The sequence below is a fragment of the Calliopsis andreniformis genome, chromosome 12, assembly GCF_051401765.1.
Source record: "Calliopsis andreniformis isolate RMS-2024a chromosome 12, iyCalAndr_principal, whole genome shotgun sequence".
In the NCBI taxonomy this organism is placed as follows: Eukaryota; Metazoa; Arthropoda; class Insecta; order Hymenoptera; family Andrenidae; genus Calliopsis; species Calliopsis andreniformis.
In genome coordinates, this window is record NC_135073.1 from 10,831,325 (window position 1) to 10,857,353 (window position 26,029).

A 26,029-nucleotide genomic window follows, 5' to 3' on the forward strand; every position below is an offset into this window, starting at 1 on the left:
CATAACGAGATTTATGATATCGTGTACTTCAAAAGTGATACGAGCCAGAAAACGTGATTTTTGAATTGCAGCTATTCATTATAAAAAGTTTAGTAGTTAAAGATCAAAATTAGAGAATTTATTCAAAGAACTCTTGAAATATAAATAATAAATAATGACAAGAAAATTATTTTTTTAAGTAAGATAACTTTCATTAAGTAAGATTACTCTTTATGTCAATATTATGTGTTCAATAAATAATTTTTTTCCTGAACTCATAAATCATTTTTTGTAATTGAATTTTCACTGTTTGTAAGGAGATTAAATTATTAGGGAGTTGGAAGATCGGTATAGATAATAATAATAGACATTATTTATGGGAGGTTTTAATAGGATTCAGGAAATTAAGTTTGGATCAATATGGTTTCATTTTGGTTAGAGTGTTAAGTAAATTGTGCTTCCGTGTGGAAGGAATGAAGAAGAATGTGGAGATGCGTCACTGTCGAAATACATAGTCGGCTTGGAGATTATTAGAATTACTTTGGCGCCCTGTAATTTTAACTGGGAGCCAGATAAATGGCGTAAGAATATTGTAATAAAAGTCGGGCCCAGGTCTGTAGAATTTGCAATTTTTCTTGTTATTAATAGTCAGGTCCATGGGTTAAAATTCTGTCCTTCTAAAACCCTTCAATTTTTTAATTTATAGTTCTCTATTCCTATTGGAGCGGACAAATTTTTTTTTGACACTACATATTTTTTCAAACTGTATCGAAATTCAATTTATGTAATTTTTGTAACGAATGTGCATTTTAGATATTATAAAAAGAACACTAACAAGTGGAATATGAAACAGTTCCACGCCTTGAATCTTTAGTCATTCATCTCTGTAGCATATTAAGTAACTCCTATGCTACGTAACGAAGTTTAGTTTCCAAGATATCAAACGATAATTCTTATGACCTTTAATTTACAACGTGCTCCATCAGCGGATCGTCCACGCGTTGAACAGCAGATATTTAAATATGAACATACAGGGTTTACTTTTTTCTACATGTCTTCAAAGTTGCATCACTTTTTCGTAACTCTTATTCTATAGAGCAGAGTTCAGAGATTTAACTAGTACTTTTTCTATTTAAAAGATTATCTATGCGCAATAATTGAAATTAGTTACACGATCACTACGAAATTTTTCTTTAATAAAAATACATATATTTCTCAGCGTCACCTTTCAATATTTAAATTTGATTTATTTAGGAAATTTAAATTTTACGATGAATTACTTACTGAAGATACTTTCTACTCATTGGAAATCACTTACTATTAAATTCATTAACTCTTTACTTAGTTCGAATATTACCTTCAGAAATTTGTTTTAATATTTATGTCACTCACACTTCACCGTGTCTCGTTACTTTTAGCACAACTTTAATATAAACAGTCACCACATAAATGAACACTAACAATAAGAGTATTTTTCAAAGTCTCGCAATATGTATTTGCACCAGTGTGCAATCAAGTCGTCTCTGGCGAACAGTCGCGGACAAGGCTCAGCTTTTCATAAGAGCACTTCATATATCTGCGTTTAAATATATCTATAGTGAAGCACGTGGGCATCCTTGTCCAGTTGGAGACTCGTGTTTCATTCTGTCAATGAATGCCACTGTTTGTTCTCGATACGTCCTAAATAAATATCGGTGTACATGCCAGTCGATTCTTACCGGTTGTCTCTACGTTGTGACGCATCTGTGGGACTGCATTCCGCCGTGATAACTGGATGACCCGACTTTCGCGATATTTTCGCCAATGAGTCAAGAGCTGATACGACGAGAAACTAGAAGCTACTCTTATCGGGGTACATGTTTTGTAAACACACGAAACTGTTGGTGGTCGTTCACATTTACGTACACGTTTGGCATGTGATTTTGTACAGTATCGAGGGACTGTTAGCAGATTTGTTGTAGAATTGTTGTGAAATTTAATGTAATTAAAATTTATATTATAGTTAACAGAGTGTTGTTCATATAGATATGCAGGTATAAACAGAAAACTGAGAAACATGTTATTGATTGGGCATCATATCACTCTTATCAGTTTGAGTGCCTTATTATAGCGTCAGTGATTTGAATGCATTTACATAGATTACAGAGATTATTGACGTAAGATACAATAATTGACTTTAGATTTTAAGAATGAAGATTTTAGTAACATGCTTTTGAACATCTTGAGCACCCACTTTTAGTATTAAAGAGTTATTTTATATTCACAAATGGGTTTCACAATTAGTCCTATATGAGAGCATTTTTTACTTTCTCAGAATACTTTTTATGATAAATTATAATTAATTTCCTAAATTCTGTTTTGTTTCCAATTTCATTGTTCATGTTACACCACATGTAATTGCTAATATTACTTTAAGAACTGAAATGTCATGGACAACAGCAAAGTTTTTATGAAACCACAAACTTTTTGCACTGTGACATTTTCCAAAATTTTCACAAACTCCGTCGCACATTAACATGTTTATCTTCTCAGTTGAACATGGAATTTTTTAAATGTATACGTCATTTCTTCTTCGAAAGTGATTGTAGAAGTAGAAAACACAATCGAGCACAGAATTTCGATGCACATCGAATAAGAGCTAAATGAACAATGCGACGGCTAGATTTCACGCACACAACACACTTAACGAAACAATACACGATTCTTTTGTTGGGAAATTGTTTTGTGTCACAGTGACACGAGATTTTATGACGAACAATATAATTAAGAGAACCTGTCTTCAGCTAGTTACTGTCGTAAATGCAACTTTAAACTAACTCACTAGCTCGATTGCGTTTGCTGCAGCGGTGAAAATGTGTACACTTTCTCACGTGATCGTATTGGATTTCGCGGTAATTGTACAATTACTTCTAAAAACCTGTCAATTTTCTTCATATAAATATAATAAAATAGTATGTAAATAATTAAAGTTTTGATTAAATTTTATTTTCACTGAAATCCTTTCCTATTGGACATTAATTATTTACGGAATATTATACGTATAAATTGTAGTAAAAATATCTAAAATATTTTATTTATTTTTAAAATAAATAAAATCAAATATTTATTCATTCTATATTGTAAAAGATTTTTGTACATAAAATAAATAATCACATTAAATTATCAAAATTTGAATTTAAAAGTCTTATTAGATCACTTATTTTATACACATAATGTCAACTTGTATTTTTTTATAAATATTGTTCATAAATGTGCTTTTGCATGTAACTCGACAGAATATTAAAACAGGATTTTCTAGATGCAACGACAAAAATCAAATTATGCAAATCGACCTTTTCGCTTTGTGCCCACTTTGAGTATTCAGCGAAATACGCTTCGCGGAACATGAAAGGTGTGTACTGACATGGACGCGCTGTCGCGGCGAACTAACTGATAACGTGTTCACGGTAGATTGTCTTTTAGATTTTGCTATTTTCTAATAGTCAGCTTGTAGTCTAGGGGTACGATTCACCACCGTAAATCCAACAAGCGAGTGGAAGCGGGTATTCGAGACTACATGCTGATTTTCATTTTTTCCGAAGAATTTTTTCGGTCAAAGGTTGATGGTATTCGCCAGAGGTGCAATTCTGTTAAAAACTCGAATTTAATTTGCTTTTTAGGACGAATATTCATTAGAGTGACGTCAAAAAGCCTTGACAGAGGATAAAAACGAGGTGCATCAATGATAACGTTATCGATACGGTGGTTGCAGCTGGGTGTAGCGGGTGTTTCCTGTTAAATCGATCTAAGAATTCGGATTACGCTTGAGAAAACTTGTACATGTATCCATTTCATTTCAATATGTTTCTTCGAACAGTAAATCAAATCTAAATTACATCGAAATGCAAATTTATGAATGGATAAAATTTGTGAAGATTGTGGCGATCTTTCAATTTCTTAAGATATTCTACCACGCTATAATAATATCAATTTATATCATTTTCTTGTGCGTTTGTTTAATAAATGTATCAAATATGTTATTTTATGAATCACCCTATGTATATAGCTAACCTTCCTATGAAATTCTGATTGGCTAACCTTACTGCGTTGATCATCGCGATTATCTGGTAAACGATAACGCGAATTAAATCTAGTGTGATTCATGCAGCGCCGTGTGAAACCGCGCAAGTAGGTGCATTTCGCGGTTAGGCAGAAAGAAAATACCGAATAATATTCAGTGGTGCAAACTGAAACTTGAGCTTGAAATATAACAGCTTATATAAGGAAACACAGTTTACTGTTAATAGGATGAATTGCTTTGTTTTGCGTAAGAACATCGGATGAGATTTAAGAATGACCATTTTTGAATAATATGCAATTAAAGAGCAGGAAATAGAATGTTTAGATAGTCGTTTTATTGTTCTATTGATATTTAAAAAAGGCAATAATCAGATACTACTAAAAACTTCAGAATTAGAATATTGATACATGCCATTAAATTAAAAAAGATGACTTTGACATGTAAAAGTATATATTTTCTCTACGCTTAAGGTTATTTAGTTTTATTTAACATAAAGTTACAATATTTTTATTAGATAAAGTTATTTACTTTGGTTTAAATTGAGATAACAAGTTTCAATTATGAAACAAATATCTAAATCTTAGTAAAATAAGACATTACGAGAAGAAAAATATAGATATAATAGTACTTGTACTATTGTACTAGAAAATTTAAATTATTACTGAATATTTTGTAAAGGGCGTATAATTGTTTATTTGAATCAATATTTGTTTAAAGCATTTACGAATTTGAACTTTAGTCACGTGTTGGCTACTGCGCATACACGGTCACGTGGTCGCTTCTGCGCATGCGCGTAACGCGTGATTGCTACTGCGCATGAACGATCGCGCTTCTGACGCTTTCTTCGCGCCTGCCTCCGCACGTCCAGATCGTCGCCCAATTTTCCTTTGCTTTACTGTACAAAAAACATTTAATTCTTCATCATTCAACTCAGTTTTAATTTCTGTAGTCTCACTCTTTCGATTTTTTGTATTTTTGTGTAAAAACTCCACTTAGTGTACGACAGAACGATCTTTAAAGCATGGAAATCAAAGTACGCCATTTTGATAAGAAGATTGTATGGTAATTTTTGTAACTTTTATTGTTTAATATAATTGTGCATGTTAACAAATAAGTTAAGAGACACGTAGTTTTACATATATTAACATGACGAAGTATAATTTAAGTAAATCTTCATATTCTGCTTTGTATAATCGAAATCAGTGATTCGAGTTTAGTACTTCAAAATGTAATATTTAATAATTCTGTTGCTTAGGTTGAAAAAAATGATTGGAAAACGGAAATTTAATTTGTCTGTATCACTTTGTATTAAGAGGATTTCCGTAAATATGAGGAATGAACTGTTCAATAAACTGAGTTACAGGAACTAACGTGAGTGCACTTTATTATATTTATATTTTAATTTTTAAATTTCATGGTTGTTAATTGAACTATCTATATATGTACATGTAATGAGTCGTCATAATTTAATATCTAAATAACTCTCAGTTTTCATGTAAGAACAAATATTTTAACAAAAATACGTTTTGAACGATAGGGTATATAAACTAATTAAACTTAATTTTTTGAATAAATAATATGAATACAAATACGTAGCATTTTGAATAAATAATTTGAATGCAAATACGTAGCATTTTTTATGAGTAACTACTTTTTTTACTTCATCAAAAAAGAAATTGAATAATAAAAATTTCATATTCACAAGGCTTCAAATTTGAATATTCATTACATGGAAATAGTAAAATATCATGTTTTTTTTCTAATAAATGAACTGATTTTGTGGCGTTGAGAAGTATACGATAAAAAAGTAATAGAAATGAAACATGATAATTAATATTTGAAATGAAAATAATTCGAGTTATTTAGATATTAATTTTATTTTTTGACGATGTATACTGTATTACACATTCTCATTGATTGTTTTTAATATGTGATCTAATCCAATGATTGTCGTTAATAATTTGTTATGTTTCTAATATATGTATATTGTATATACTACATACATATAGTACTGTGCATAAGGATTTGAACACTTTCACATTATTGGAAATGCATGAAGTATCTACACTTTGTTAATTGTACTAACTGATATTAAATGTTATTTTCATTGGTATTTATAAAATTTATATGATCGTCTGAGATGAGATTTATAGCCAAAATGATACTATAAAATTTTACATACTTAAATAACGTAAAAGTATCTACATGCTTATGCACAGTAATGTACATATACAGGATGTCCAAGCTGAAACACACCACTTAAATGTCTTTTCTGCTTTTAATCACACAAAAACCGTCCATAGTACAATCTTAATGGTTTTGAAAGAGGAATATCATGGCAGAATAATCTTTTGCGTGGGATCATTCGTTTAGTTTTTTAGATTTTCGTGTTAATAAAAACAGCAGCGACATTTATATGATCTGCTTCAGCTTGGACACCCCATACATCACAGAACAAGTCGCGCGATTGTTCACGCTGCGACTCTGTTCCGCAACACACGTCCCACTTATCCCCTAATCCACCCACCCTCGCCCCCGTCAACTCCCAACAACAAATTCAAATTATTCAAAATCCCAGCCGAAAATCACGAAGATGTCGCTAACATCCCCCAGACCCTGGCGCGAAGTCAAAGAAAACAGACCAAAAAGCCCATCGCGAGCACACAAAACCACCCCCCAAAAAATACTATCTCTCCCTTCCAGTTCGTCGACCCCGCCGCCCCAGCGAACCCCCGAAAAACAAATATCCCCCCAGAACCCATCTCAATCGCGCATCCCCCGAAAATCGAAAGATCGCCCCAGCTTTCGAACCCGCGTCACGCAGATTTCTCCGCGTTGCACTTCCGGGTCTTCAGGGCGCATGCACCCCAAGATGGCGGCGCACGGTGCGGCGGGGAAGATTTTCGACGCGTAGAACGCGGCTTCGTGGGGGTTTGGCGGGGTTTGTCGGATCGATAGCGCGCATGAGAGTGCGCGAACACCTACGTCGGCGTTCGCCACGACCTGGCCGCCACCGTGACTCGAGTATCGGCCGAGTGTCCACCGATGTCAATAGCGTACGTGCGTCCGAGTGACGTGCACCGAGTCGGCCGGTAGCCCGTCGACGAGATTCGTGTCGGTGGTCGCGCGGGGCATCTCACGTTTCGGGGCCAGTTCGCCTCCGTTCGGTCGGGGCCCGATCGTCCGCGACCGCCACCCCGCGAGTGACTCTATGCGCAAGGTTATGTTCACGGTGGTTACGCGGCCAAGCACCGCGGAAGCCGGCATGAAATCCCGCTGAGAGTCGGAGGGAGAGAGAGAGTGGTATGTCCGTGATGTCCCGAGGCTCGCCCTGGTGCTGGGCCGCACCAGGGACGAGGATAACCATGCTGTTCCTCGCCGTTGCCGTCCTCGTTGCCCTGTTGTCTCGAGGCGTCGTCGGGGAGAAGAGTAAGAAATGTGAGTAGCCTGGCTACCTTTCTTTGTGCTTTCTTTATTGTTTTTTTCACTGTATTCTTATTGTCTGTTCGCCTGGGTCGTTTGGGGTTACTTATGGTGGGACGTAGGTAGGCGTCGTTTTGGAGTGAGATGTGGTTTGAATGCACCCGTGCCATGCGCTTCGGGGATCGCCGCCTGAAGTTGCTGCGATTTATTGAAAACTTCTGACGCGTTTGTTTTAAGTGTGTTTGCGGGATTAATCGAAGTAAGGGGGGTAGGGTGTAATGTGGGGATGTTTGTTTGGGTTCTGATCGACTGAGGTCGGGAGAGGTTTGTTGTCTGTTGACGGTGTCGCGATCACGTTGTGGCGGAGTGAGCTTATTGCGTGGTGGGAATGGTCGTGGGGTTGCGTTTTGTATGATGATGAAATTGGGGGATTATTTGGTAGGTTTTGGGAATGTGTTATGTTTGTTGAAAAATTTTTATTGTATGTCTGATCAAATTATGTCTGTGTTTAGTATGATTCGGAGTAACAGATACTTGTGACAGTGATGACGAATTTATTTTTATGGATACTGGTTTTCTAAACATTCTTTAAATTAAGTTCTTTAATTATTAGTCTTGATTACAGTCTATAGGATGCATATGATACGCAACAATGCATGTAGAAAATATTCGAAGGGCTGAAGTAGTATTTCGTTTGCAAAGTTTGAAGTAAATATTTAGTTCAAGTTCGTTTTAGTAATCGAATTCGCGGAAACAAATTTACATAAACATCTGCAGTGTAGTAATGATTAATCCAATGTCGTATCGTGAAAAGTTTGAATTAAGAAATTATGGAGATGCAGTTAAAGGAAAAAGTTAAATTACCTTCCAACTTTAATGCTAAGAGTATAGTAAACAGGACGCGTTGAATAGCATTTCTTTTTATTCTCTTGCAACTTCTTAAGAAAATAATCACTCTTCTGTCTTCGAAAACTTGTACATTGTACACAATAGTATTATTTTCATCATGTTGAAAAGTTACTTTCGTTATTCATGCTTTACTTTTAAGACCACGCGGTAAACAGTCACTCGCACGCGTGTAGTCGTGACTCCATGTAGAATTAGAAGAGAAACTTATATTTATAATATATTTTGCTTCATTTAAAATTTTACACTTGGAAATTTACATCTTAAATTTATTTATAAATGTATATTTAAAACATGTTAAAATGTGTTCTAAACTAATCATCAATTATTTATATCCACACATTTGTAGAAGGTTCATGAACAAGTATTTAATTTTTTAACTTCTTTTGTCTTACTGAAGTGCTTACTGTTATTTGAAATTATGTTGACATCTTTCAAAGCATCTGTACATAGTATAATTACGCTTCCAATCAGTTTAAAGGAGCTGTTCCCTTTTAACTTGTAGTAGCTAAAAGGCAAAGCGTAATGGGAAATTATAATTGGTTAATGCAGTTATTAATAGGATAGTAAGAAAAAAAGACACTGAATGTAACAGGGAGCTAGTAAGGGGAAGCGATTTGCAGAGTAACTCTAATGCAAATCTTGAATATTAATCTTACACAAACATTACCTAAAGTTGCAGTTTGCCTCTTTATACAGCATTTAGTTCTCGCTTTGCGTACGCTGCATTTACTTGACGTAGCTGGTGGTAGAATGTTCCGTTGATTTTAGCACTGATTCCTTATATGCAGTTATGTATCATTGTACGAAATGAATGGATATTAGTTCAGAGATATATCACGACGGTGGCTGCTCCTATGTACATACGTGTATAGTACCTAATATCGTTCCTCGTATAAATCTTTCTCAATAAAAAATAAAATGACTCAGTGTGTCCATTTTATCACATTTTTATTTTCAGCTGAAATTGTTGTTTTAAACTTTCTTTCAGAAAATACTTATAAAAATTGGTAGTTCATAAACAGTATTTTGGAGAGAAACACAAAAGATTGTTTATGAGATTTTCTCGTACTTCGTTCGAGTTATTGCTGTAATACTGCCTAATAAATGGCCATTTTTCATGACGAGATATAATTGCTGGTATTGGAAAAATAGTTCATAGGCACGATGCGTGACCTAATTAATTTGGCCAAATCGGATTACGGTATAATAGACCACGAAAATGAATAAGGGAATAAATCATTTTTTTCCTAATTTCGTTCAAGAAAGCTTTATTAGAAAAATTCAGTAACATTAACAAATATTCATTCCTCAATTTATTGTAGTATATTCATAATACTTTTACATAATTATTCTATTTTATTCGTGAGTTATTTTTCGATTTGCACATTTGCAAATCTCATTATACATATTACTTGTAGAATGCTTTAAGCGGAAAATTTAAAAAATTTACATGCCTTTCTATTTTTTTTCAATGAATACTAATAGACATTTTATACTTCACTCACAATAGTACTTTCAATGATCACTAATCACTTTTAATTATTATTATAATAAAGATTGCTATCGCCTGGTGAATACCCAAATCGAGGTTAAAATTAAAATATTCCATGTTTCCTTTTTTCAATGAATATTAATATCATATGAACCACGGACACTAGCTACAACGATCTGGCAATTGCTTTCACAGGTCAAAGAGCACGCTATTTTCCGCTATACTACCTCTATCAAACAAATAACAATCGTGTGTCTCTCAGCAGAGTAACATTACTTCGCATATCGAACCACTATTAAATGTCCAATCATAAAAGCGTCCATTTGCCTTCGTCCTTTGACCCTGCTGATCGTTCAATCGTTCCTCAGGGTAGATGTCACTCCATCATTTCGCCCCTCCCTGTTCCCTTTTATTCTAGCTAATTTCTTTTCTCATCTCAAGGATTCCCCTTTCCAGGACGTAATAAACTTTCGTCTGCTTCCTCCGACTTTCCTTACACATACCATGAGAGGCACAAAGCTTTTCCGTTTCCCGAAATCCGACGCAGAGCTTATCATTCTCGGTCTTCCGCGACTGGAGTGACGACGAAAATAATGAAATGTCTCTTCTATTATCCGACGAATTATTCATTAGCCGGATAATACGAAGCTCGAAAAACATGTACGCGACTCTCGCCTTGGTTTCGTTACCAGCAGGGTCCTTTGTCCAGATGCTTTCCTCCCTCCATCCATCCGACGTACACGTTTCATTTGATTCAATTTTCGCGCCTTGTCCGATTGTGGCTTCCCGAAATTTATGCGCGTTTTATTGAAGAACGAATTCCAGCCCATGGACAAAGAACACCCTATGCGCTGGGTGCTAATTAATGAACGCGAAGAATGTAGCCAGTAAAAGTCGCGATTCGCGCGTTTGATAGTCGCGATACGCGGCGTTTGCATTGTTAAACAGAGGCGCTGGCTTTCTCAGTGGTTTTTATCGGACTGTGAAAGTCCTGAGAAATGGTATTACAACTAGTAGAATGAAAAATTAACGTGTCGGTTGCTGCAGTGTAGTCGTTAAAAATTTTATCAGAATGTGCATAGCGGTTCCAATTTTAAATAAAGCAGTTTGTTTGCTTGGCCCTTTATTTGGTTTGTGGCGCCATCCTTTTGCTGGTTTTCTTTGTTAAGGGTCGCTTTTGATGTTATTTGTAGTGTAAATTATTGTTGTTCATAATTATGTGAGAGTATTATGTGGTTTCTTGCTTTGGTAAAGTGTGATGGCTTTATTAATCCTCTGAGAGTATTACTAGTGTTTTATGACTCTCTTTAGGCTTTCCGAATCAGAATTAGATTAACTGAGACAAATATTAACGAGGTAAATGAACAAAGCATTAAGATTTCAGAGATGTTACAATTTTCTAGTGGAATATTTGGAATATAATTTTTGTCATGAATGTATCTCGTAAGATAAGGTTCTGAGATGGTATTCAGTGATTTTTCATATAATTTTCCATAAAACTTTCAATATTTATCCCAAAAATTTGACCTAGAAATAAAACTGTGTAATGTGAAACTTTGACTGTAGTAAGTTTCATGAGTTAACTTGTTAACTGTATACTTCACAGTAGATACAGACAGTCAATGGTCAGACTGTCAATATTCATCTCACTTCGTCTACCAAAGTGACTAAAATCGTACAACCTTATACTAAAGATCTGTCTATACATATAATAGGTCTATATTCAAGTTCTCTTTCTTTGGAAACTATATTTAACAGTAAAATATTGTATTCTACATTTTCCCTTTATTTTCTCCTCTAGAACCACCACCTTTTCATTTGCATTTCTGGCTCCCTCGCTCGCTATACATATAGTCTTTAATTTCTAATTCTCTCATAACTATTTCAGACATCTAAAAGATAGTTTGCAAAGTTCCACCCACGAGACGTCTCAACAAAGTTCACGTAATTTCTTTTCCTTCTAACCAATATACCAGATGCACTCCTGGTATGGAACAGAAATGCTTCTCTAAATTCTGAAACTATTAAGCCTCGGATAATCCATAAACGTTATCCTCATGGAAGAATACTAAAACCCAAGTTGATTAAGACAATTTCTCTCGCTCACCCAAGCTCCTACGTATCCATAACTCTGTAGGATAAAGAAATCGTTCTCGGTGCAAAGGAGAAGATTGCATCCTAGCGTCGTATATTTTTAAGGGTTTTTGGGGGAGGGAAGGTGCCGTGGTGTGAAATTATAGCGTCGCTATGGGCCTTGGTAAACGAGCGGGCTGTCATGTGAAAATTGCTGTAATCACGCCAAAGTTACCGGAACAACGTTAATTGTTTGCTCCAGCGGCAGCGGGAAGATTACTGCGGCGCCGCGACCAGTACACGACGAACGTGACACGGACCGATAAACGAAGCTAATTACGACAGTGAAATTAGCTCGGACGAACGGCCCTGCTGCACTGATTCGACGATCGCGCGTGATCGATCAACGTCCATAATGCGCTCGATCGAAACGTACGCGTATCATCGTTACTAATGCCTGCTGTTATCGATTTGAGCGATGTTGATTCTGCATGGGCAACATCGATATTAGGTCGTCGCTGAGGCTAATGTTCTGCTTTCGGTGTAATCAGAAGGTCTTTCAGGTTTAGACACTGGCGATGTTGAACTAAGCGTATTGTCGTTCCTCTCGTGAGGAAGGCTAGTCTACCAAGTGTAACATTTTCAATTCATTTTTCCTAGTTTCTGGAACTCGTCAAATGAAATATCTAGTATCCATTTACGAGGATGTGTAACCAACAGTATGCTCAATATTAGGAATTAATGTTGCTGTCTGAATCTTATTTTCTTGAAAGATTTTCACATTTGAAGATTTGAATATTTTTGAGATTTTCATTTTCACTCTACTGCTTTAAGAATAAAGAAATGAAGCTGATATCAAATGTGCTGCTTTAGGGAATTACAATTATCTCGCTGGTAGTTCAAGGATTAAATTGTTCTGTTATCTAGGGGAAATTTTCGTTTTCTTCTAAACCCCTGGGATTTTCAAGGATTAAGAGTATTGGAGGCACATGATAAACGATTATCGTTCATTGCCAATTTCCTAACAGGTATACACTGCATAAGCAGTTTAAAGTGCTCAAATACGTGCTCCATTACCGGCATTAGCCCGGCAAACATGTCTGTTAACAAAGTGCACTCGCAGCATTATACACTCTACAAATTTGAGGAGGGAAATAACTTGACTGTAGCCAAGCCGTAGCAGCTAAAGCTTTACTCGAGGCACTGTATCAAATCGTGTGCAAAATCTCTCGGCTCTATGGCGTAAAGAAACTGAGAAACTTGGACCAGGAATCTTAGCTCTCCATTATATATTTTTCACATACTTTGCAAGGAGTTCTGTAGTATCTTTCGAAAGTTCTCGTGTTTTGAAGATTTCATAAATGAAAGGGAAATTGGTTTAGCCAGAGTCAAATTACTGAATTTCCTTTACTATTTTTTTATGGCTCTATACTTCAACATGCAATTAAATTTTGAATTCTAGAGATGAATTCAAATATCAGGATCATGTACAGATCAATAAAAAGAAGGAAGAGAATAAATTCACTGTAGCTACGTTTCTTCAGATGGAACAGAGATCGTTGTCGAGTTTTCGAATGCAAAACTCGGAGGAATACTTTTCCTTCGGCAGAACGAACTTGATCAGCTTTGATGCTCCATCTGATGCACAAGTTTCTGTGCAGCACGTCTCCTGTGCAGCACGTGCTATCGATTTTCTCGTATAGATTCTCACGTTTGTAAAAAGAGCCTCACATTCGCTGGTTAAGTCGTTGCTTTTTTCAATGTCCGATGTGCGCTTGTTTCCTATTTGCATCGATCGTTTAAACGTCTGTCCTTCTGTTTTCCATTCATCTTTTTCTAAGTCTACGTTTCTTCCAGTATTCTAATATATGTCTGAACATGAACTTCTTTCTCTACTGACCATGAGTTCAAAGAAAATACAGTGTACATCTTCTGATACAGTGGATAATAAAAATTATAGTGACTTGAATTTTGAACATTTTTATTATTTTTCACCTACTGGAATGCTGTATAGCTCATAAACTTATCGAAAGTAGTTTTGAAATCCCCTCTGTAACTTCTCACAGTATCATTAGTATCGTCTTAAGCCAGAGTGGGCTTTTAAACTCCAGTTGAGATCAAACTGTGATCGCATGGCTGTCTTCAAGCATGGTTTAGACTTTAAGCTTTGGCAGGAATCCCTAGGTAAATAGTTTTGATTGATAATGGACTAAGAGCAGCAGAGTGTAGGATTGACTAGAAAGGAGAAACTAACCGCGCTCAAGTTTACGCGAAATACAGTACAGACACGATGTAATAGGATTATTAGATTGTTGTTGATAGAATGTGCTCTTTCACCAAATGCTGGATGAGCAGACAAGGATAATTGCATAGATTATTTGAAAACAACATATTTTTCCTTCTAATATCCTTAACGATTGTGATAAAACATTTAAGATAGTTTTATGCTATACTAATAATTAGTTTTGTTAAAAGCTTGTAATAGATATAATTTTCATTCTAAATTGGACCTTAACACTATAATAGCTAATGCCTGTTAAAGAGACACAAGTGTGTGCAATTTAAAAAAATTTGTCTACATATAGAGGAACCAACATTTTTATTACCTTTTCAATTTTCTTTTTGAAACAATTAATTTATTTCGTTGTTTTTATCTCGTAAAGAATGTTTTCGAAAATCAATTACTTTTCTATCAGTGTTTCACGTTATTCCGCTTTTGTATAATACATCACTTTTATCTTTTTCGATTATATTCCCATTTATACAGGAAAATGTTCACCGTGAAATTTGCATGTTGCAAAAAACGTCATTTCCAAAGCTGCCCATTTTTCACTGATTTAGTGAAGACCAGTCCGCGAAAATGGCTGCCGTGCGTGTAACAAAGGGTTGAAAATGTTGGTTTTGCAGAGATAAGGGAACCCAACTTTGATACCACTTTCCGTTACGACCCGGAAGCGTTGGATTTATGATGGTGGAGCTCATATGTTGTTGTCGTCCATGGAACATCCGAATTCATTGTCCATTCACCGATAAAATACTTACCAGAGTGGCTTATAGATATTTCCTTTCAACTTTCTTTATCGCCACGACCTGAAAGTGACGTTCGGATAAATGAGAAACTTTTGGCGGGGACAACGGTGAAAAATTTCCTTTTCGAGGAAGATAAAGGATCCGTTTAAAATTTTATAACTGCTTCTCTTTTATCATCGCCGATAGCAGATTAAACATGAATGTCAATAGGTGATATCTTGCAAATGACGGCAGGGCTGGAGAGATTCTACAAGAATATAAATTAACTTGAAAATATTAGAAGTAGAGGACATTATTTTTAAGAAGATTAAAAATTTGGTTACTCAGTAATACTCACTCTCGATAATTAAATTTGGAGATTCTTAAATTGCTATTCAAATTATTACGATATTCCTTCTTTATTTTCTGAATAATGAAATTGAAACTTCACGATTTTCAATTTTTTTCTGTATCTACCAGAAAAAGTGTTTCGTACCATTGACTCTACTTTTAACATTTGAACTTCAATTTATTAACCAAATAATAACTTGTACTATATAACAATATTTAACGACCACTACTGTGGTCTGATTAAATAGGTACTAGCAAATCCTTTTTGTTTATACTCCTTGCAAAACCAACACCCGTAATTCCGCTCGATTCGCATTCAAATAATCCGTCTTCGCAGCGAAATTAACTCCGCCAACACGTGTATCTACTACATAGATCCATGACAAAATGTTGCGCAAAGGGGTTAATTCACCATCCTGTATCGTAAATCTCGCACGAAGCGAAGTCAGCTGTTAATTAAGCTGGAAGATTCATCAAGGGATCTATCCTCAATCTACCCCATTTCCATAGGTCAATCCGTGATCCCAGGAGTCGCAGGGCATGCAGCTAGTGATCGGTAAAATTTTCAGTTCCTTGCTGTCGACTTTGCTCGATTGAAAAATGTTCCAGGCAATAAAGTTCCTGGCATTGTTTTTTTTCCTCTCTCTCTCTCTCTTCTCCCTTTTCCACACGAACATAGACGATTTCTCTTTGACGCAGCGAACATCGGTGGCAGAGCCGCGTACTCCTGTTTCTTGCGTCCCTCTCTCTTTCTCGCCCTCCTAGAGCGGGCGAGGCAACCCTTGTCACTGTCTGGCGGCTTGATTTCTTGCTAAACTCTCCCCGGCAAGAAACTTCGCATCCAGAAAGGAGTGACTCGCTCTTTCCCCATTTACTTATCCCCCGGGATAGCCGCGGCGGCCAGGACTGTGCATCACCAGCGACAACGGTCCTTCGACTTGGCAAAATTCCACTCAATTTCCGTGGAATTCACGTGCGACCGACAGACCGCGAAATTCACCCGTAAGATGACGGTCGCTGAATTATGGCTGATCATCGACGCTGTGGTTTCTCGGGTATCGGGACGTCTAATTAGGGAATTCATTATATTCAAGCAGGTGGTGCATTGTTGCAGAGTATCTTAGTGCGTACAGGCTAGAGGTATTTGATCATTTTCTGTCTGATTTAATTCGTGGAAGAACTTTGTGAAGTATGCACCGAATTTTTTGTTCTATTTTTTTTTAATGTAGGAGAGAATAAATGAAACGCTTGCACAAAGTACTATCGGAGATATATAGAAATTTTCACACTTTCAATAATTGTCGAAAACGAGGCAGAGGTGTTTCTTCACACTTTGTGAAAGTGTTCTGTTGTTCTCTTCTACACCTAAAGAAAAAGTATTAACAAGAACCTCGGTGTACATTTTATGAAGTTCCCTTGTCAGCGTCATATAGGAAAGCAGTTCTTCATATTCCATGTAAGATGTGTTGAAAATTTTGCAACCTAAGAATTTTCTATCACGATTGAAAAAGAAGGAAAATACAATTATTGACAATTTGAAATAGCGCCTAGCTGAGAGGTATTGTCTAATTCATTAATTTGTGAGCGTTTCTTTTGTATACAATTATTGCTTAGGAATATTGCATTGCATTGTTTTATTTTTATTTTAAGTCGAGTAAAATTTGCAGTCTATCGATCGTATTTGTACCTGTCAATCAGTGTCAGTCTACGCTGCAAGCGTGTGCACTGGAAGTTGTTTCTTCTGTGTCAAATCTTCTCTTCACAAACCTTTTATATTCTCTATAATAATTTATTGAAGAGTTTAGAATAGGAAACACGTTTCTGACATCAATTCATGCATAAGAATCTATTTTCAATGTGACATAGTTAACGTAACAATGAACTTACGTAATGAACAAATACCCCTGACTTTTATGAGCTGAGAATAATTGTAAGTAAAAGGCTGGTTTCAAGGAACATGCAAATATCTTCGATGTTGAGGAATAGGGTGGAAGCATTTCTCGTAGTCTGGCGAGTTTGGTCAAATTGAAAGCCACCAAGTTGTAACTTGGAGTGGTGGCTTCCAATCGTTATATCGAAATGTTGCGCGGGAATTACTAACAGGGCCCGATTGCCAGTAGTGCTGTGGAACCTCACCTGTCGCTTTCTCGGTTTCCTCTCTTTGTGCAGCAGCGACCTCAATTACCAGAGCTCTTCGTATCGGTAACTTCGAGACGGCCAATCTACCTCCAAGAATCAATTCCAGGGAATGTTTGAAACTCCTAAAATTCATAGAAATTTCGCTATTTATTGATCGATTAGCCACAAATAACAATTATGTTATTTATATTCTCGGGCTTATAATTCTTTGAGTTCACAGTCCCTTTGTGCTGAATTAAATATGTAAGAATGTCTGTCTTAATGCATGGGTTCGATTTAATATTCTGTTACGTCTAAGTTGATTCTGACTTCAATGACAATATTAGATTAAGCTGCATACCGTGAAAAAAAGGAGGAAGAAATGATCCTTATGCATTAAGCCATTCTTTTCCTTTCTTCTTTTTCTTCTTCTTCTTTATATGCAACCACCGTAGTAGCGCATTGTGAGCTTCGGTATGGGTTACTCTTCCCTTGAGAGCAATACATATACCTACCTGCGAGGGAAACGTGCTTAGACGCTCTGTAATATTTCTTTCATTTCACCTATAAGCATCGAGGTGGACGCTATGGTCCTTTCGTAGAGAATTGCAACTAGACTCGTCGTTGGTTAAACCAAACTCGTCACAGATAGAGAATACATTTTTTAACATTTTTCATGATTGAATCCTTGATAATTTTCTATTTTTATCTCATTTTTTGTATAATTTTTGGATACTTTTGTATCTTTATGTAACGCATTTAAAAAATGATTTTCGAGGGAAATGTGGCCATAAACAGTAAGAGACTCTCGAAGAAACACTACACAGCACGGGTTATAAAATATTTAATTTAAATACTTGCGGTTGGAGTTCCTAACGAAGGAGCTTGTATACACATTCCTAGCATAGATTCTCGTAGATGCCTTGAAGGGTTTGCGTGATTCGTGCTCCTTTGTGTAATATTATAGCATAAGTATTGAAGGAATTTGCTCCCTTTTGTGCACATTCTTATGATTATTAGACGATCCTTATTTTCCTGTGTCGAAATCTACTATATTTTATTTATTTTCATATTTCACATAGCAATGTAATGCTTTCTACAAGAATTTCTCTTAAAGACACTACAAATTTCATGTATATTTATTATATAACTTCTTTGTATAATCATGTAAAAAGTTGTTCTTCTGGTAGTTAAATAAGACTCTCTTATGAACTTCTTAGAGAAGTCATGTTTTTTATAGTTTATAGATAAAAGATAATTACTAACTTTTAATAGAAAAATTGGAAGGTATTTTTCTATTAACCTAAAAAAAACGTAAGCGTATGAATCATTAAAATTACAGTTTCTGTATATCGAAAGTGCAGAGACTGAAATGATGGTCCACACAGATATCATACTTTACTCTCTGGTAAACAGGGTTCTTTTACTTTCACGAGCGGTAACTTTCGGTTCGTAGCTCGTTAGCGATTGAAACGAGTCACTGAATGTGCTGAGAGTAACTTTTAGCTCAATTACATTCTATGGCTCCCACTTGATTTACTTACCTGGAATGTATCTTCAGTGTTTTTCTTCTGGCAGAATACATTTTAATGGGGGGTGACTTTGTAATGAAGATAGTACGGTAGTTTTAATGAAATGCAGTTTGAAGTAAAAGATAAAAAAAGATGAAATGTAGCACACTAGGCTAGAAAATATTCTGGTTTAACGACACAAATCCATTTCCAATTTCGTCAGATTTATTATTCTAAAGATATTTCTTTCCATATTGAAATTAAGTAGAATACGCAAGAGCTAGTCAGACACTCAGAAATACGGCAAATGAAAGAGACAAATACACCACAGAAATCTCCAGTCTCCACAATTACTCAATACATATTCTAACGCAAGTAGGTGCATGCAAATGAATCTATGAGTGACTGCAGAATCTGTAGGTGAAGAAAAAAATGCAGGTTAAGGACCAATGCTCGCGAGCGATATTTTTACACACGATTTCGTTGCGATCATATATTTGCCTTCGTTGTTTGTAATTGGGAAAACAAAGAGAAACATAATATGATGGCAACGAGATCATGCGTAAAAATATCACTCGTGTGCATCGACTCTAAAACTAGACGCTCTCAAATCTAATTACACACTGACTCATAATCTCATAAGACCAACATTTATAGAAGCCACGACGAACAAGCGCCTTAAGATCGTCGTGTGAATAGTTGATACCGAGTTACTCATTTGTGCCAACATTTTCGAAAGAGTATTGACATCGTTACTAGGCGAGTATTTACTTCGTTTCATTCACGTTCCATCCGGTATTCATAGAAAGCCGCTGGATCTGACGTTTGCAGCGGCGCAAAGGAGCGGCAGCAAGTTAAAGAGGGTCGAAGGAAGAGGGCTAAGGGGGCACGGTTGGGAAATTGAGACTGCATTTATCATCCTGGAGCTGGTTCAAAGAAACCGAGACGTCTCGGTCGAAGGAGCCTAGCTCACCTAAGGTAAATGCCATCTCACCTTGCCTACTGGGCATACGACCGTACAGCAAACAGATCCTGCGGCCATATTTAATGTTTCCTTAGAGTAGCAGCACTGTGCTACCCTTGCGACGATACGTGAGGGCCAAGAGATTTTATCCTTGATTTTTGCGCGGTCACAATGTTTGATTAGCACCATGATTCAGGCTGTCGGCTCGCTTTGGTTTGTCCATTATTCATGAAAGTGTCCTCTTCGTATGAGAATCAGTATTATTCTTAGAGTCTAGAACACGTAAGACGAGTACTATAGTATTTATGGCGTTTCCTATCGTATTCAGCGAGGAACTGATACCCTCCTGGAATAAAAATAATATTTTCATCTTCTTGATGTTCATGTCGTACACAATTTAATCTGTACAATTCAACACTGTCACTCGTACCTATATGGACGACATGTGACATAGCAATCAAGGTGTTCACGTGTTGAAAATATACATATGCTGTGTTTCAGAGATAAAAATAGTTACAAAAATTCAGTTTTATTTTTAAGCCGCTTTTGAGACAGTTCTTATCAAATCACACTATTAAGTATTATATATAACATGTATAAATACTCCAATTTCAGTGTGTTGTAGTTTCGACTATACTTATTCGATGGCTTTTATTTTGTTTTTCTGTGAATGCAGCACTGGTTATGCGTTTTCCTTAAGGGGGAAACCTGTCCCATCAGTCGATTGACTTCAAAGGAATCTCCGACGGTACTCTCATTTGTCTACTTTTCTTTCCCGCGTACGCATACGTAATATTTGTATGCGCATTTATGCGCATGAACACGTTTTTACGTAAAATCACACTATGTATATGCCAGCGGTCGTTTCATTTCGTTGTCAAAGGGCCACAGGAGTAATTTCTGTCGTTTTTTCCCTCAGCGCCGTGCTGGAAGTTGAAATGCCTGACGGATAACGTCGGTCGTTCATCCGGGATTTGAATTCTGCGTCTGTGAAAAAATCGAAAATTGGAGCCTGTGTCAATTGTCTGAATTTATTTGGTATCGGCTTCGGGATGAATACAGTTTTCACGTTGATTGCACGATGAATTAAAGCAATCGGTGTTTCCCTACTATCTACTTTTTTTAGAGGTTCAACAAATGTTTTTTTTTCTGAGTATTTAAAGAGGAAATATAAAGTGCCAGCCAGGCTTAACTTGTAATAATTTTACGTGCATTTATTAAATTTTGTGTTGTTTTCGATGGCCACTTTTTAGAAAAGATTTATAGATATTCTTAAAATCTGAACTATGTGGTTTTTTGTAAAGTATCTTAAAAAAGCTAAGAACTGAATCTCTCATATGTTTTGTCAATTATAATAGTTTTGCGCTAATGGTACAACTTATATGGGCAATATCGTGCAAAGTATTGATCATCCATTTACATCTTCCACGCGAAAGAGCAAGGCCAGCTCTTTTCTATTTATTTGCCAGTGTTCAGTGTGCTATATACTGGAGTATATTTCAAGTGTCTTTAACATGGACGAGGAGAGCAACGGTTAAGTATCTTCAGATCCGTTATAGCGACAAGAAAAACCGAGGTCCGTGGACAAATGGCCACATGGACACTCGAAATAGGTTTCCAATGTCCGTGGATACGAGTTCCATTCCACGTTTCAACGACGACAATTCTGTCTCAACAAAGTACAGGAGTCAATTGGGTTTGTTTCACGAGTTACCGATTGCAACATTTAATGGGCTTTCAAAGAACACTTAAGTGACATTTTTATTACTTAATGTTCAAAGATAGGAAGAGTATAATTATCCTTAGTTGATTTCTTCTTTATGAACGTCTTCCTGAATGAATTCATTGAAGACGAGAAAAATCAGTTTTCGTTTTTCTTTTTTTAACTAAAATTCTTTACCAAAGCGATGCTTTTTTGTAAGGAATTTAGATATTAATGTTTACTTAGCATTTTTTGGATATACTTTTGTACTTTTCATTATTTTTTGCCAGTGACTATGATCAATATGTGGGTAATGTACGTACATAGATTGAACAAAATTTAATATGCATTCACGTCAGCATCCATGAAAGAGATAATTACGATAAAATGACTATTCTGTCTAAAATATTTTATTTTCGTTGCTTTGAATAATTACGGTTTAGACGACAGACGGTAAATTTAGATAAAATTGAAAGCAGGTCAATTAATAATTAATTAGAAGACTTTCGTAATTAGTGTAATAGTGTACATAGAAATTCAATTACGAGGTAATCTAAAGTTCAGGTCTCTTAAATAATCGAGTGAAGTTTCAAAGTGCGGCAACAGTGAAACTGGCATTCTGTATAGAGCCAATATTAATTAATAAGTTAATTAATTTTGCAGTATTGGAAAATCATGTAAATATAGAAACACTAGATTATATAATATATAGTGTTAGTGGTAATCATATACCTATAATATACACACTCTTATACTTAAACTAATAAAATTGTAAATGAAACTAATTCGATATTTCTTAAAATAACACTCTTATCCATTTTCAGAAGCATATCTTCATTCTTATGAATTATAATATACGAAAATAATATAAAATACAAAAATTTCAATATTCAAACATCCAAATGTACGAAGTCGTAAATAGTTTCATATCCAAACCTAACAAGCATAATTACAGCCTGTCAGTTCTGCAAAAGTATTTGTTGTACCAATCAGGTCCACTCCGACACTTTCTCTTTATCCGAAAATTCCCCCGATCGACTCTCATCACAATTCGACCACGTGTAAATATTCGAAACATAGTCAGACGGAATCACAGAAACCGAGTTACAGAGCTATCGATCTCTTTTTCTTCATTTGCGTGCTCCCGCCGTCTGTGCTTTTGTCTTTTTGAGCTGTTTGTCCTTTTCGAACCTTCCGGCAATTCGGGGCACTGCGCGTCAGAAGCAAACCCTTTCATCCGTGCTGCGAGTATATACTATCGCGCACGCCATCTGCACCTACCAACCCTTTCCCAGTGGTTTGTGCTCTCGCGAAACCTGCAACGAGTCCACCTACACACTTCCGCTTTTCCGGCGCGACCCTTCTTGCACTCCTCCCTCTCTTCGGTTGCACTCGAAACGATGTTGCCTCGTGCACGAGCAGCACGTTCAATAGATATCAAATGATCAATGAGACACTCCACGAAAATATACGCGAGAAATATGTTACCACCAATTCGCGACTCTATATCCGGAGGCCAAGCCCTCGCACGTATTACCGACACGATTGGAAATATCGGGTAAACGGGTACAAGATGACGCGTGAATAATTTAGCGAGTCGCTTCGACCCATCAACGACAGGAATACTAGAACGCGTTGATGTTTACGAAGAGCTCAATTTTTTAGCAGATCTTTCGTGGAGCATGTGCTGAAAATCAAATTTAAATAATGGAAAGAGAGAGCTTTTGATTTCATTCACTCCTTGCAATCAGTTGATCGAGTTATTTGAATCTTTCGTTAAGACATTGTATGTATGAATGTTTATGACTTAGAGAATTGATCGAATATTTGAGGAAAATATAGAAATCTATTTAAAAATAATATCCATTTATTAGGCTCTACTAGGTTGAATTAGTTTTTAAAATTGAAGTTCCTTTTGTGACGAGAATGGTAACAAGTGTGAGTTTGAAAGTGAGTAGTATCTCATAAACTTTTGGGTTAACGTTTATTCTTAGTTTTAAAACAGTCACAAGTAACACGTCTGAAAGTTAAAATCAAAATTTCTTCTGTTTTCATGGCTTATATACTTATAGTGAACTATTGTTTTGATCCTCAGAAAGTATCGATAGTTTCTGTATATATGAATATAGAGCACGTTATCAGGGAGCGAAGAAACAAATCAAATAACTATAATGTCATTTGCTGAAATGGCGTGGGTGAAAGAGGAGGTAAAGGGGTCTATAGGAAAATTCATTCTCCTGGAATACGGTCTTACGTTCTTGTTATATCCTGTCGGGCGATAAATTCAATATGTCTTCTCCGATACCCCTTGAGAACCAGCCATCAGTACGTAAAAGATAAGCCACTGCTGACATGCTTCAAACATTGCTCTCTGTATTTGCGATGCATCTTTAGAATCTCTGTATTTCATTGTAGTGGCTTTAAACATGTCTTAAATTCGGTAGTATATAATTCTCTTTTCGAAACATTTCATATGCTGACAAAGTTTAAACATTTTGATTAATTGTAATATTAATAATTTACATACGATGAACACAAAAACAGGTACTAGTTTCTAAATAATGCACTGTACAAGTCTGCTTTAACTGTTCATTTTCAAAAATCAGTACACTATTTTAGCACACTTTTCTCCACTAATTAATCATTTTTATCTAAAAATATTAATTATTTAAATTATGTTCTTTTTTTAAAACAGGAAAAAAACTGCTGATTTCGAGTTTGTTTGATTTGAAATTGCAATTTCTAGAAAATAGATAAATTATTGTTTAAATGGCAAATTTTTTAAGTAAAATCAACGTCAATTATTTATTTTATACATAAAAATAATAGTATAAGGTAGTACTTTCTTATTATATCGTAAAAGTAGGAAGTCAATCTCAGACTGAATAGCAACGCACGCTAAGCGACTGCGTTCCATTCTGAAGAGCTCGGGTTCGAATCTTCCGCAGTGCACTGAAGAAAAATATTTTCATGCGACCATATTTGCTATGTTATAATTTTTCCACGTTTTTCTCATCGATTTTCTTCAATTTATGGGATCAACCCCCACAGTCCAGCTCCATCTGTATGTTATCCATCGTACAAGGATGGCGTTCCAAAACTGTGGCAGATAAAAGTAGCTGGTAATGTCGCTATGTTTCAGAGTTCATTCAATAACTCTTGGTAACACGTCGAGCCAGCTACAATTTTTTTCCCTCTATTCAATCAGTACCAAGTTATTTTAACCATTACTTCCAATTTGTATCTCATTCTCAGCAATTTTTTACCTACATCCATATTTAACAGTTAAACCACTTGTAATTGAAGTACCTACGTATAGTATATTAATTATTTTTTTCCCCAAAATTCTAGACTATAAATTATATTACTTTAGAAATTGACCAATATTTCACCGAATTCACCATTACAAATAACAAAGAATTATTCAACCGAATATAAACTCGTTTATCTGGACATTTATCTATGACCCAGAGTTCATGGGAATCCGGTTGATCAATGGCAATAAAGCCCAGGAAATATTTCCACCGTGTTTGGGGTTGAAAATTTTATTTACTCTTCCGCGAGATTGAAATGCACTCTCCCCAAACCTTCTCGCATAAATTACTCCCGCGGCTGCAACAGTTAGTCCAGTGCGTTAGTATACAGAAATGTGTTCGTTTGCGGAATAAGGCAATTAATGTTGTAGCAGGTTGAAGTCGCTCGGAATGAAATAGGATTATTCTGCAATTGTGCGAGACCTACAGATACGTTCTCGTATCTATGCGGCCGCTTTTTGGGCTGCACTGTGCCTCGCCCGCCTCCACCGATTCTATCTTTCCGTGTGAACCTTAGAAATGTGCGTAATTAAGACACTCAAATGGTTGCGCGGCCAAGAAACACTTGTGCTTTCATTATAACTGTATGCGCGTGCATAAAGTTTTCATTGCGCAACGAACGCGCCCGTAAGAATTTCCCGCCGACACAATTAATTACGCGGAGAACACTTTAACTGTATGAAAATTATTCGAGGAACTCTGCATGGTACCTCTCCCCTGCAGAGCAAGGATTTCGTTTTTACGGAATGAAAGCTACTTTGGACGCCCGTTTGTCTCTTTCTCGAGACATTGCATAAATAGATGGCGGGAACAAGTGGTACGAGGGAAATAGGAAAACTTTATCGAAAATGGAGCAGAGTTTTCAAAATGGTCGTGTAGAAGGGAAGTATCTTATTTGAATATAGATGAGTTTTTAGAGAATTAAAAGTTAAATATTGTTAAATTATCTTAGATAAATATTTAGTCGAAATAATTGGAGTAACGTATGCTTTTGTTAGCATGACACTTCGTTTGGAGTGAAATGAATTTGAATATTCATTCTTCTTTTTATTTATTATATAGTATTTTAATAGTGAAGAAATACAGAGCTCGAATTTTGGAACTTGGCTGCAGTATACGTACAT

The 26,029-nt window shown here is 35.9% G+C and overlaps 1 protein-coding gene across 1 annotated transcript in view; it reads left to right on the forward strand.

The window, feature by feature from the left end:
* Positions 1–7,377: 7,377 nt before the first annotated feature.
* The window catches only part of LOC143186258 (uncharacterized), a 182,495-nt gene continuing 163,843 nt past the window's right edge, over positions 7,378–26,029 (forward strand). Inside the window, exon 1 of the mRNA XM_076389829.1 lies at positions 7,378–7,477. Within this exon, the coding sequence (XP_076245944.1) occupies positions 7,405–7,477 (73 nt within the window). The 5' untranslated portion in view covers positions 7,378–7,404. The remainder of the gene's footprint in view (positions 7,478–26,029) is intronic.